At 44.1% G+C, this 14928-nt stretch overlaps 1 protein-coding gene across 26 annotated transcripts in view; it reads left to right on the forward strand.

Annotated features, from left to right (window-relative positions):
* The window catches only part of LOC135112626 (uncharacterized), a 274887-nt gene that overhangs the window by 237749 nt on the left and 22210 nt on the right, over positions 1-14928 (forward strand). For 19 of the 26 annotated variants that reach the window (XR_010274500.1, XR_010274494.1, XR_010274504.1 and 16 more), the window contains 3 exons: positions 2138-2317; positions 3977-4108; positions 4272-4362. Coding sequence is in view for 1 of the 26 variants with exons in the window: in XM_064027184.1 (XP_063883254.1) it covers positions 2138-2317; positions 3977-4108 (312 nt within the window). In the remaining 25 variants the exon portion in view is untranslated. Of the gene's footprint in view, positions 1-1700; positions 1926-2137; positions 2318-3633; positions 3940-3976; positions 4109-4271; positions 4363-14928 lie in introns of those variants that run through there. The other 7 variants (XR_010274482.1, XR_010274484.1, XR_010274486.1 and 4 more) reach the window with 6 other exon arrangements.

Genomic DNA, 14928 nt, shown 5'->3' on the forward strand with positions numbered 1-14928 from the left:
AATCCTTAATGATGAAGTGATGGGTTGAAATACACCCACCCACACCCACACCCACACCCACGCAGGCCATTATAGATGTGGACACTAAAATCCTTCTTAAAGATTCAGATACAAACACACATTCACAGCCATATCCACATCAATACCTACACCCACGCAGACTATCCCAAGTGTGTACGCAGCAATCCACGTTCACTTCACCTAGAAAACCTCTGATATACAACCTACATGACTTACTCACTCCTCCAGGTCGTTCCGTCGCACCTCAATCTTGCACTGACAAGAGTAATGACCCCACAGCAGTGCACTACCAAACAGTCGCGGAGTTGTGTGCCGAGTGCCCTCTGAGACCAATACTTTATCGCTCGAAGTACACTGCAGTATGTTATCATGTGAGGTGGTAAGCGAGGACCTTGTGGTACTGCGTGGTGTTAGCGTAGGTCAGTGCATTTTTTGTTATATTTATACAGTGTTATTCCCCAGTTTTCAGTGATAGAATAGTAGTATTTCTAAACTGCTATCAAAATTCTCGGAACTTATTATATTATGAAATGTGAAATCATAACAATAACAGCAACTCAGGATGGATGTTATAACGCAAAACAACTACCGATACCATGGACTGTGTAAGTACAGTACCGGTTAAGATTAAATATATCACGTGGAAATGATTTTATGAACTGCTAGGTCTTTACATTAGAGACACATATACTAAATTACACATTCGTCACTGAGGGAGCAAGGGAGAGAGCTCAGGAGGGTGATGAGTGCAGCTCTGTCTCGGTTCCCAGTTGTAAAGTGACCAATCAGCTGTGCGTGAAGAAGCCGTGGTAAAGCACAGGCCGGAAAGCTTAAGTGTCTGGAGTATTATTATTATTATTATTATTATTATTATTATTATTATTAGTAGTAGTAGTAGTAGTAGTAGTAGTAGTAGTAGTAGTAGTAGTAGTAGTAGTAGTAGTAGCAGCAGCAGCAGAAGTAGTAGTAGTAGTAGTAATAATAGTAGAAGTAGTAGTTATAGTAGTAGTAACTTTCAAAGTGGAAGTAAAGTATGCATTAGCCATTTCCAGTGTTATTGTAGTATTGTTATTATTAGCAGCAGTAGTAGTAGTAGTAGTAGTAGTAGTAGTAGTAGTAGTAGTAGTAGTAATTGTAGTAGGAAGCAGCATAAGTAATTATTGTATTGTTATAAGTAATAGTTATTGTTGAAGAGTCACTGGTTGTTGACTTAATATCACATGTAATAACGACATGAGGCACTGACTGCTAGATGAGTCACCTTTCCACTTTGTTTCATAATATTTTGTTTCATAATATTTTTTTTCTTAATATAAGTTATAAGTTTGTAATACATAGGCAACACTGCTTCTGGTGACGTCATCTCCATGCATTCTATCAGTGGCCATTACTCTGAGTGGCAGTTCTCGACACTTAAGGTGGTTTTACACGGCCAATTCGCGGCTGCTTGCAGGGTATTAAAGGTCACTATAAACTCTAACAGTGCGTGTCTCAAACCAGTGCTTCATTGTGCTCGTTTGATGATTACTTTTGGTATTATTCATCTCTATTTTTGTGAACTTTTCTCTGAGATAGCTTTGAATATTAATGTGATGTGTAAGGAGTGCTATGTGCCAGTGATACCCCGGAATTAAATCACGTTGCATGTTAAACAAAAATTTGCCAGGTTACAGTAGCCTCGTCCTCAAACGTTGAGGGGGAGGGCGAGTGAAGGGAACGGCAGCTCACGCCTCACACTCACAGTTGGAGAGACGGGGCACGGGCGTGGAAGTGCGTCCGCTGGCTGTATAGTGTATACGTTTTGATGGTTGGCATGTGTCAGTGTATTCGAAAAGTTTAAAGGAGGACTTTAGGGAGCACAAGGATTCGCGCAGAGTTAGTGTGTAGTCACGGCAGCGGCAATGGTTCGTCTTGTGATATTTACATAATAGTATTAACTATATTAAATCATTCGTGGTGGAAAGTGTATATGTTACCTCATACTACACTTTACTTGCCGAGTGTAACATCAGCTCTCAGTAGTTTAAATGAGGGATAGCCAAGGTATGGAAGCTGTGTACTTGTGCTTCCCTTAAGTATTAGGTATGAAAGTTATATATTTGTAATTTGCCTGCAGACAAGGGAGACAAAGTTCAGAGGTCGCAGGAGGCAGCCGTGCATGTGGTGAGGGGCTGCCTAGCGTGTTCCCATCTGCCCGCCCTCACCCAAGATTCCCTGATGTGTTCGCTGCCTCGTTCTGAACTTCACCGCCCCTGCTGCCTCGCCGCCCGCCATCACTCCCTTCCTCTCCTCACAGGTAGGCTTTTCTAATTACTTGTCACATTTCGGAAGATAAACTTGCGTGGCTTTCATGAATTCTAACGGAGCCCTGCTCTTCAAATAGTGTAATTGCTCACGAGTAGTTTGTATAGTTGCATGGCTATCCTGGCGAGTGTCGCTTGCCCAGCTGGTAGTCTGTCCGGCCCGGTGACCTAAACCGGTTACCGTCGCCTCGCTGTGCACTACTGGAGGGTGAAGGAGCATTTATTCATTTTACTGTTATGGTCATCTTTTGCTAATGTCGTACTTCTTTGTTGCTTTCGTTGATAGTGTCAAAAAATGTTTGCATGTATGTACAAAGGATAAAAGGAAATAACTATTTATTTTCGTTTTTTTATTAATCTTACTGACGACTCCGTGTCGCGTACAATAATGAATCTCACACATAAGACGCACTGTGGCCTTGCCGTAAATATAAAAATCTTTTGGGGCACGAGTCTGATATGGCTGTAATAGCTTCAAGAATGTGCTGCGTCTTGGGTTTTCTCTAAGTCCAGTGAGCTCTCCATCACTCCATCAGCTGAGGCTAAACTGCGTTCGTCCGTGTGTTTATTTATAGGCAGAGTACTGGTGAGCATGCTCCAGAGTCCATAACATGTTATGACGTGTGTTATGTCACGTTTTTTTCCTCCAATAACTAATAACTTCTGTATTTCTGGCCACTGGCAAGACAGCACGTTACCCTGTAGATACGAGGGAACCATTTCAGGTACAAGCCACAAGGATAACTTCAGTTTTAACCTGGTTGCCATCGTGACCAAGTGGAATAAGTGTGACGTAATTTTACAGCAAAATTACATTTGCGAGGCGATTCAGCGGTAGAGTTTGTGTTCGTACGGCTTTTTATCGCAATACGTGCAGTTTCTGGAGTGCAACACGCCTTGTAAGTATTACATATCTGATAAAATTAAATTGTGTCTGTTAGGTAAATGTCTTTGAGGGTTATTGCAATTTAATTAATGTCACTGGCTTAATATAGAGGCTGTTCTGCTCACTGCCCAAACCTGCTGCAACAGGTAGTCATTCACCCTCCTTTTTCCCTTTTTTCTCCCTTTCGCCTTCCCGACCCACCTTCCTCCCCAGCCCACCTTCTCTCCTTTCTTGCATCCCTCACGCTCTCATTTTTAATGTACCAGCTGGTAAATAGCTTAACTCGTGTAAATTCAGTTAGCCTTTCTAGTTATTGATAAACGTTTACACACACACACACACACACACACACACACACACACACACACACACACACACACACACACACACACACACACACACACATTTTTTTTTCATTTTCAGGTTGCGGAATTTTGAAATTGAGATTTGGCTTCTCTCCCCTCATATACATTTATATGAATAAGATGCGTAGAGGGCAAGGCAGCTTAAGCCTCCCTTTTGTGCCGTTGTCAGGGTGACGAGGAAAACTGAACGACCGTCAGCAGTACACACTACGTCTTTTATCTGTCGACTGCCAACGATGACCAAGAAAAAAAATACTGGCATTAAAGACGCGAATTACTTTAATACTAATTGATAACTATAAACTGATTTCTGGAACCTGTGATAAATTATAGACATCCAGAGGTAAAATGTAAAAAAATACCAAGATCTTCTCTTCTTCCTTCTCCCGCTGAGGCTTCAGTGTCATCGCGGAAGAATGAGAAAGCGGTGTGCGTGGTCGCCTTCCTTGCTGAGTCAGAATGCAAGCCCTTGTCAAGACGCTGCGCCAGCCTGTCATCGCTGCCTGGCGCAGCGGCCCTTGGTGCATCGCCAGGTGAGGAAGCGCCCCGCGCTGTATTGATCAAATATTTTCTCGTTTCGTTATAAAAGAACCATTAGTTGAAAAGACACCGTGCAGTTTTATGAAATAAAGATTAACTTAAGATATTTATTATAGAGAAGGAAAGAAAAACACACATTTTGTTTTTGACTTAAAGGTGAACATTTGGGGTTCAAAATAATTCAGCGGTAGGGGAGGCAAGCTGCAGCCTGCCCGCCGCCGCTCCAGCCCGAGGACAGAAAGGCGAGGTAAATTTGGATTCAATTTTTACAAAACCAGAGTTGCAATACATAGCTGAGTGAAGCTGAAGATTCACGAATGAATAAAAACTATCAATCTCAGTCACCTGATTAATTCAGTATACACCAGTGGTATTTTTTTTTTTTACTTTTAGTTTATATTATTCCAGATATGCCACCAAGATTTCTACCGAGAATGTGCAATCGTTTTGGCGGACAGGGCGGAGGGGCGAGATTGTGGTAGTGAGAACAGGAGTTCATGTGTTTGCATTTGTTTATCCTCCAGAGAGAAAACTTTTCGTCCCACATCTTTGGCTCAGCTCTGGAAAAATATTCCTTCCTTATGTATTAAGGAGCAAATATACGTTCCCCGTTTGTTGCGGCGTGACAGCCTCGAGACAGGGCGCGTAACAGGGCGTCAGCTGGTGCTCGTAGTGTTTGCTAGGCCGCCCCCCCTCGCCTGCAGGATACGTGCACTGCATCATTGTGTGTGTGTGTGTATGTGTGTGTGTGTGTGTGGCTGGATAAGTGGGTGGGTGCGTGTGGGTGTCTTCCATGTTTCAGCTGAAAACTGGATCCCTTACAAAGATTCATGAAAAAAAAAAAAAAAATGGTTTCGTTTCCTTTTGTTCTCGCGCGTCCCGTCTGAGTCAGCTTTCCTGTTGAGTTTGGTAATGTATTAACTAAATGTTCCTGTCAGAATGATCTCAATGAACGACACGAAGTCTATCTTGAATTGATAACGTTGAGAACAGGCAACCTGATCGACCTGGAATACAAGATAGATGTTTTATGTATTATGGGGAGCGGCTAAGGGAGAAAAGTGAAGAAAAAAAACGCTTCTCATAATTGCTGTGCGCCCCCTCCTTCCATTTCCCAGAGAAAGTGATAAAAGATCCGAGAGTATGTCCAAAATATTTATTTAATTGATTGACTCATAAATGGATTAACGGATAATCGAGTACCGAAAAAAAAAAAAAAAAAAAAAAAAAAAAAAAAAAAAAATATATATATATATATATATATATATATATATATATATATATATATATATATATATATATATATATATATATATATATATATATATATATATATATATAAAACACAAGGTCATGCGGTGCAGCTGGAATAACTAAACGTTTGACAGAAAAGTGGCGCGAGGCTTTCGTCGTGCACTAGACAGGCAATGGCTGCCGATAATGATAATATTGGCAGGGAGGGAGAGGAACTGTTATTGCCCAAACACAGGCCAATAGGTCACGGCGTCTGTCAGTGGCTACCTAGAGACAAGGAAGACGAGTTCGGGAACCTTTGGCTGGAGCGTCACCAGGCTTTGTGCTAACGAGTAGTGACCCGACACGAGCTTCCTCCGTCCGGTTCTGGAGTTGGCTGGCTAAAGAGGGAAAGGTGGAACGGGTAGGCGAGGCAAGGTTAGCAAATAGGAACCTGAAACAACCTCTCCAGCTCTCGCATATACATGGTAATTGTGGTAATAATCGTTAGTTCTGACGTGTACGTTGTTCCACTGGGAAAGTTAGTGTGGCAGAGTGCACCGCCGCGCTACACCGTCAGCCCCTCCTCCTCCTCCTCCTCCTCCTCCTCTTCTTTCCCTTCTTCCTCCTCCTTTACCTCCTCTCCACGCCGAATAAGGGAATGAAAAACAACAGCAGAATGTCAGCGGTCCTCTCCACCACTGTCCTCCTCTTTTTTCTTCCTCCTCATCCACCTCCACACACACAAAAAAATATCGATAGGAGTTTTGCCGGGTAAATCTGAGGCTGTGGAATGTTATGGGAGCGGAAAGAATGCGAGGAGCAAGTCAGGAGAGACGGGGAAGGTGGGGGAAGAGAGGGGATGGTGAGGAGGCAGGGGAGTGAAAGAGGTGGGGCGGGTGAGAGAGGAAGATGCATAAATTGTGACCGTCTCTCTTCTCGGCGTCCAGCGATCTATTAGTGCACAAAATTGTCATGAATATTAAGTAACTGTGTATGAGAGAGAGAGAGAGAGAGAGAGAGAGAGAGAGAGAGAGAGAGAGAGAGAGAGAGAGAGAGAGAGAGAGAGAGAGAGAGAGAGACTTGTAACCTGGTGTAAAATCCTGTAATAGCTTGAATTATTAAGTAGTCCCGTGTGTTTAATAAAGGCGTTACTGTTTCCTTTGTGAGGTCAAGGAAAGGTGTTGTGTTGGTGATATCAAGGTGAACATTTGTGTCTGAACGATTGAAAGCTTCCGCGGATTGTGTAGGTGCTGTGAATAACACGTCGTATATGCCAAGAAATCACAGTGCAGTTGTTGTGATGCAGTTTTTAATAACAGACGATTGCTCAGAACCATGACAGCGAGATCAAATCCAGAACCCTCAGGTGGTAATAGCCGGTCGTCGGAAGGGAAGAGATTCAATGCTGTCTCGATTCAGTGTTTCGTAGATGGTTCGACTCCTGTTTGCACTGTTTCAGTATTGCTTCGAAACTTTCCCACTTCCCCTGCACTGCCGCGGCCACTGTGTCGGGTCTGCATATATACACGTGCCGATTTTCAGGAGCAGCTTCAATCGCCACCTGATGGGTTTGGAAATTGAATGTGATTTGAGTTAATTTTGTTTTCCGCGCGGTTTGTTGAGAGCTGATTGCGTGTGATTAATCTCGTAACGATTATATTATGTACTGTGTATTTGCCTAATAGATGGTAACGAGAAGCCTGGGGCGGGGCCGCGAGACTCATCAGAGCTGTGGAGAGAGAGAGAGAGAGAGAGAGAGAGAGAGAGAGAGAGAGAGAGAGAGAGATTGGTGTTAAATTCATTATGCACTATAGCGTCAATCAAGTATTTTATTTATGAAGTGGCAGTCAATCACAAAATACGAATTAAAGGAACAAAGTGCAAAATAAACCATACCACTTGGGGAACGTACCTACAGAGAGAGAGAGAGAGAGAGAGAGAGAGAGAGAGAGAGAGAGAGAGAGAGAGAGAGAGAGAGAGAGAGAGAGAGATCCTCCGTCGTGTAAACATCCCATGAACCACCACCACCACCACCACCACCACCCAAGCACCTCCCACTAGGCCCCGAAAAAGAAAAAAAAGTAAAAGTACAGGCAGTTTCTGTACAGCATCATTCTGAATTCCAGGCGGGCGCAGTGTTGCTTCCCGTGGGGCTGTACATGGAGTAAACAGCAGGGCGTAAACTACACACTCGTTGTCTGTCGCTAGAAGTGGCCATCGCACCGCCAAGGACACACACACACACACACACACACACACACACACACACACACACACACACACACACACACACACACACACACACACACACACACACACACACACACACACACACATTGAACTTGACCTGTTGCTTCCATCGGCAGGTTTTGTGATCCTCGTATGACCCTCTTTCATTTCCCGCCACCAGTTGTAGAGCTATCCCGACCGTCCCTCTCTAGTATTCATCCCTTAGCTTTTGGGTATTGAGAGAGAGAGAGAGAGAGAGAGAGAGAGAGAGAGAGAGAGAGAGAGAGAGAGAGAGAGAGAGAGAGAGAGAGAGAGAGAGAACGAGAATAATGTGTTTAGTCTGAAGGATGGAAGTATTTAGTGACATGGCTTAATGAAGAATCCTCGTCTAGAATGAAGGCCAACTCTCTCTCTCTCTCTCTCTCTCTCTCTCTCTCTCTCTCTCTCTCTCTCTCTCTCTCTCTCTCTCTCTCTCTCTCTCTCTCTCTCTCTCTCTCTCTCTCTCTCTCTCTCTCTCTCTCTCTCTGTGTGTGTGTGTGTGTGTGTGTGTGTGTGTGTGTGTGTGTGTGTGTGTGTGTGTGTGTGTGTGTGTGTGTGTGTGTGTGTGTGTGTGTGTGTGTGTGTCGGCTGGGGACAGCACACACCAGCAGCCTTAATTTTAGCGACAGTCACAGCCGTAAAGGAGAAAAACGCGTGGTGTAAAGGCCTGTGGACCATTAGGCAGAGGGCGAGGAAGGGAGGTAGGGAGAGAGGCATAGGGAAAGAGGGAGGGAAGATAGGAGAAGGAAGGCTATAGGAGGGGAGGCCGAAGGGGAGATGGCAGCGAGGGGAGGGAGGAAAGAAGAGGGGAGAAAAAGAGAGGAGAGAGTGTAGGTCTTTGCTCCTTGCTATCGAATCACACCTTCCCTATTTTCTCTTTAACTCTTACCACCATTCCGTTCCCTCTTTCTTGCATGCCCTTTAACCCGTTCCCTTTTCCCTTCCACTCCCCTTCACCCGCACACCTCAAGGGAAATGGACAGGGAATAGCACCAGTTTAAAGTTAACATTCATGTCCTTCCACCAAAAAAAAAAAAAAAAAAGGAAAAAAAGAAAAAAAATACGTAAAAAAAGTAAACGCCACTATTTTTTTCAAAGGTAAGTTATGGAGGGAGGAGTATTAATTGCAATGGGTCTCGTTCATCTGGCGCAGTGTGAGAGGATAAGGAAGTATTGATATTATATCCACCCGCCACCCAGCTTGTTCACGTTAATCCACTCAATACTAGTGCCAGGTGGAAGTATTTTTATTTTGATGCGACAAGTCCATTCCGGGTTATTTAGTGCTCGTGTAATATACATTTTTTTTGGGGGGTTAGGGAGAGGGAGGGAATTTATTTACGGCCATACTGCGCGCTTTGGAAGTGTGACAAGTGTGATGCGGTGTGTGGTAGTCGTGGTTTAGGTGGTGGTGGTGGTGAGTGACGGACGGTGCTCCAATAGTGGGCATTATGGTGTGTGGTGAGGCTCACACACACACACACACACACACACACACACACACACACACACACACACACAGTCATATAATAGGAGCAGTATTTCAGTCGCTCTGACCTCGAGTGAGTTTACACATATATATATATATATATATATATTTTTTTTTTTTTCGTTTTCATTTTCATTTTTTTTTATATCTGTGTGGCGGTAAATCTGAAAACGTGGAGCTGTTCTTTTTTTTATTTATTATCATGATCTCTCTTGTGTGTAGCGAGCAAGAACAAACACACACACACACACACACACACGCACAGACACACAGACACACACACAGACACCCACACACAGACACCCACCCACCCACACACACACACGCTTCAGCAGGTGTGGATGAAAAAAAGCTGTAATGTTTCCCTTGCATGAGGCTTCGTTAGTTGTATTAGCGTCCTGAGCGTCGTAAACATTATGGAAATGAGACCCGTGGACCTCCTGACGTAATCCCGGTGTATTCATTGCCTGGTACTAACACTGTGAGGGGGAACAAGTACAGGTTACATGTACAGGTGGTTTTAAGGCACTTTCCTCTCTCTCAACAGTAGTCTGGAGAGAAAAAGGCAGTTATTCATGTGTTATGTTATATTTCCAGATTGGGTGAAGTTATAGAAAGATATAGTTGGTAGTTGAAGGGATAACTTGGGAAACTTTTTTTTTATTCTAGGGTATCGTTAATTTTTATGCATATAGAGAGGTAACTGTACAAATATGAATCATGTACAAATATGAATGATGTCATATTCGCATGATTCAGGTAAAGAAGTATAGGGGATGACTATGTTTATAAAAGGAGTGCTTTTTGAATATGATCATCTGTAGAGGGTGGAAAGTAACAGGCCATGTAGGAATATAAATCATGCCATACTGAAATCGCAGTTTCCGATAAACTAGTATGAAGATATACACTTTACAACAGAAGAAGTGGTTTTATCATATGCTGTATACATGCTGAGGAGTAAAATTAATGTAAAATATAGATCAGTCGTAATAAGCAAGTTAGTAAGAAAACAAAAAATGCAAGTACTGGTAACAATAACTAACATTCAAACACCACTTCTATAGACCTCTTCTCTTACGTGTACAGACCAGCGAGGCACCGACCCGTAGAAACATATCTGTAGTAATAAATCCACATTCCCTGTATTAAACAAGTAAGAAAACGTGGAAAACAATAATAATAATAATCAGGAAAGCTCCCTTTAATATAACACCATCCTCCCCTTCCTTATACACAGACTAACGCGTTGTTGTAACTGTACGTAAATGCGTCATAATATATTGGCATAGTTTCTGGTAAGCTCATGAACATTCCGCCATTGTTTTGCGAGATGGGAGGCGGAAATGAGAGGCTTGCAATGAGGAAGTAGGTGATCTAAACAATTAGTCGCATTTCCTTGCTTTGAATCTCTCCATCTCGCCTCTTCCGGCAGGGGAGCGAGAAGAGGTAATGAAGGAAGGAATGAAAGAGGAAGCAAGGAGGAAAGGGATAAATGAAAGGAAATATGAATAAACGCACGAATGAACGGAGGGAGGAAAGCATGGAAGCTGCAGAGAAAGGAGATTTTGAAGGAGAAAGAGTGAAGGAAAGGAAGGGAACAGAGAGAGAGTGGGGGGGTTCATGCGAAGAATGAGGAAATGGAGTGAAGGAGGGAAATATTGGCGAGGTTGGGGAAAGGAATAAAGAAAGGGGAGATAGATTGATGGAAGGAGGGTTAAGGGGGAAAATAATAGGGCGCGTGAGGGAATAAAGAGCCAAGGGAGGGAGGGAGAATATAGAAACCTGTGGCCCCTTCACCCCATGACACTAATAATGCAAATAATAACGTTGACTTTTCCTTCATAACACCTTCCAGAGAGAGAGAGAGAGAGAGAGAGAGAGAGAGAGAGAGAGAGAGAGAGAGAGAGAGAGAGAGAGAGAGAGAGAGATTACTAGGCCTTCTTTGCAGCTTAACATTTGTCGTGGGAAAAGAAAGAAAAAAAAATCACCATTACCAGACTTATTTTTGTTTATTTTCTATCTTTTGTTTATCTATATTTTGTTTATTTTTTTTATTATTCTTTAGTGTTCTCTTTTCTTTCCATTAATGGATTATGTAATGTTGACGTGGTGGTGGTGGTCTCTCTCTCTCTCTCTCTCTCTCTCTCTCTCTCTCTCTCTCTCTCTCTCTCTCTCTCTCTCTCTCTCTCTCTCTCTCTCTCTCTCTCTCCTCCATGTTAATTCTCGCCTCATATATGTCCTTCTGTTTTGCTTCATTTAAACCTTCATTTATCTTCCTTCATTCGCCCTCGAGTGTTTAGTTTCTTCTCCATTAAGTCTCATAATTGTTTTAGTCTCCCTACCCTCTCCCTACCCTCTCTCTCTCTCTCTCTCTCTCTCTCTCTCTCTCTCTCTCTCTCTCTCTCTCTCTCTCTCTCTCTCTCTCTCTCTCTCTCTCTCTCTCTCTCTCTCTCTCTCTCTCTCTAAATTGCAAGGTGTCCTCCACATATTCTTGCTCTTTTCATAGTTGGGTAGTAATTTCTGCATTAAGATTTATCACCTTCCTCACACGCACACAACACACACTTCTCGGGGAGGCGAATGGAAAAGCCTGGAGTTGTGAGGGAGATTCACGGACGTAATTCACTTTTAATTGGTGTTCTATTGTACCTGAAACGAACGAACCAGCCTTGCTTTCAGTTAGTACGTAGAAGAGAAAGATCATCCACTGTACCACCCTTTAAAACTAGCTTCTTCTCTTCCTCCTACTCCTCCACTTCTCTGGTGTACACAAACCATCATAACAACCTGACGCGAACCACCATACCATCTTAACATCTCTCACTATCCTAGACTCACTTGCCTATTTCGTTCTCAACTATCACTTGAATCTTGGAGGACAATGTTCTCAGCTCGCTGGTGTTTAGGTGAATAAAAGAAACTAAATACGTGACCTTAAGTATTCAAGCGGTATTAATATTTTACAGTGAAAACTTTATGCGGTGTCTGGGCCAAGGATTCCTGTGACGTCAATGGGGGTGATGCAATTCCAAGGGTATGTACATGCTGCTGGTATTATTCAATGGTCGATCTTCGGGTCTCGTCACTCGATATTTATGATGCTGTGTGACTGATTTTTTGTGATGGATAAGTCGGTATGTGGAGAGGGAGGTAGAGTGAGAGAGAGAGAGGGAGAGGGAGATGGAGAGGAAAAGGGAAAGGGGAAGAGACAGAGAGCACTTGCAGAGTCGTACCTTACTACAACAAGCGAATAATCCATTTACTTGTGTTTATCCCTCATCCTTGTATTCCATTCGCCTCTCCTCCTCTTCCTCCTCCTCTCCTCCTCCTCTTCCTCCTCCTCGTAGCATCCTTGACCGCGCTTAGCCACTCATCCTTAAGCTGTTAATACATTGCTGTTTCAGTGGTGTCTTCATCAAGGTTCCCTCCCTCCCTCCCTCTCTCCTTCCCTCCTGCCTTCCCTTCCTCACTCCCTCCATTCCCTCCTAAGACGGTAACAAGTCCATTCCCTGCCTTAACTTCATCCACTCTCTCTCACCTTGGCTTTTCTCTCTCTATTTTCTGGAAGTCGGGTATTCTCCTACTATATTTCTTTGTTGTCCTTGTTATCATCTCTGTCCTTCGCCTCTCTCTCTCTCTCTCTCTCTCTCTCTCTCTCTCTCTCTCTCTCTCTCTCTCTCTCTCTCTCTCTCTCTCTCTCTCTCTCTCTCTCTCTCTCTCTCTCTTGCTTTGCTCCGCTGTGTTCTCTCACGTGGAATGGTAAACTTGCCCAGAAGATCTCCTCCTTATAGACTGACAAATTCTAAGAACTTCAACTTACAGTGTAGTTCCCCTCCCTCATCTCCTCCTCTTCCTCCTCCTCCCCCAATCTCTTCGTTCATGTCATTATTTCAGTCTGTATATTTCTTTCTTTTGCCTAGTCCCTTCTGTTGCCATTAAACCGTCCTTGACATTTGCGTTGGCGTTGGTGTGTGTCGCTCTTTGTAAATACCCTGATAGCGACAAAAACAGCTGCCTGGAAGCATGAACAACTACGCCGATCATAACAATTCACTGATAAAGAGTATGGTGGAGCGGATTTACGTCCATAGATAAGGACATAATTTGTTTGCGAAGGACAGTAATTGTGTACATATCTCACCCATGCCCCCGCCTGTGTCCCAGTACTTGGCGTGCGGCTCTCAGATAGCGGGGCCGAGCGGCTGAGCTGAGCGTGACTGGTGAAGGCTGGCGGGTAAACAAAAATGTCCCCGGAAGACTGGGGTCGTTGCGTGTTGACATCTGATTTATTGACGCGTCATTATTGGCCGTGTCGGTGTCTCGTGAAGGTCTCGACGCCCCCTGTAGAGTGACACGCGGTAATTGCAACGTCGTCTTGAGTGTCGGGCTGTCTATTCCATGCCTATTTATTCTTCCCTATCCTCTACAGGCCTGCCACTAGTGTATAGGGTGATTCTTACGTGTCTTGTGCGTACAGTAGCTTTTGATATTCATAAAGGTTCCAGATTCCTTAAAGCCTTGCTGGTGTAAAGTAAAGGGAGTAAAAAAAAAAGTCAAGCCACGAACATAGGTAGGTTTTTTGCATTTTCCCCTCTCTTCCCCCTCAGTACGGCACATCCTTCCCCTCGGCACCCACTACCTCGGCCTCAGACCTCACTCACCCTTCCATCCTCGCCCCTCACGTCCCTGCTAGTACCCTCGCCGCCCCAGCAGTTTCCCCTCTCATATGTCTCCTCTCGAATGGCAGCCGAGGGCGGGCCTCACATAGACCTGGCAACGAAAACAGAAAACTTTCAGCCAAGTTCTTCACCTCCTCCCCACTTCAAGGTGCTTCCTCTTCCCCCCCACTTTTTTTTTTTTTTTTTTTTTGCCTTCTTACTACTTGAGTGATGGGGTCTAGGTCGTAAAGGGGAAAAAAATATTAGTTCTTCCTCCGTGTCTTATCTTTGCGTACCTGCCGCTGTCTACCTCAAGTACCTGTGTAGGTGTAGTTGCCCCTAGATTACAGGTACGTACACGCCTTGTACCTCAGTTCCTAGGTACTAGTTTGCATCTATTGTACTCTAATGGTACGGTACTTTCTAATGCGATCATCCTTTTTTTTTTTGCGCCTTTAATTTTCACTTACATTTAGTAGGTTTATTTTCCTTCAGCTCTTCTTCGTCCTCGCCGTTGACCTCTTCCTTCTCCCCTTCCTCCCCATCCTCCACCCCTTGATCCTTATTCCCCTCTTCGTCTCAGGCCATTTAATTTCTTTTATTGCAAGTAATCGAGCGGGTTCCAGGGGCGCCTCGTTCCTGGGGAAGGGGGAGCGGCGAGTGAACATTTTCCTTCTTGTCCAGACACTTGAGAAGGGCGCGGGAGTGCAGGGGAGCGAGAGGGAAGCCACGCGGTGTAAATTTGGGTCTGGGTCGCGGTGAGGTCGGCCTGTCACGAGGGGACGAGAGGCCGGAGCTGTGGAATAATCTCAAAATATTGTATGTCGCTGTAAAATTTCCTCCCTCGTTCCCCTCGCCGCAAAAAAATATGCCGGTTTATTTTTGGGGGGTCCGCTGTGTGCATTTTTCCCTCTCTTTCTCTTTCTCTCTGCCTGTCTTTTTTTTTTTCTCTCTCTCTCTTTTCCACTCTCGCGGATGTCTATTTGTATCTCTCTCTCTCTCTCTCTCTCTCTCTCTCTCTCTCTCTCTCTCTCTCTCTCTCTCTCTCTCTCTCTCTCTCTCTCTCTCTCTCTCTCTCTCTCTCTCTCTCTCTCTCTCTCTCTCTCCCTCTGTCTAATATCCTGCATGTTTCTTTTCAGAGCAAGTGCAATTCGTATCC

The sequence above is a fragment of the Scylla paramamosain genome, chromosome 24 (assembly GCF_035594125.1).
Source record: "Scylla paramamosain isolate STU-SP2022 chromosome 24, ASM3559412v1, whole genome shotgun sequence".
Lineage (NCBI taxonomy): Eukaryota > Metazoa > Arthropoda > Malacostraca > Decapoda > Portunidae > Scylla > Scylla paramamosain.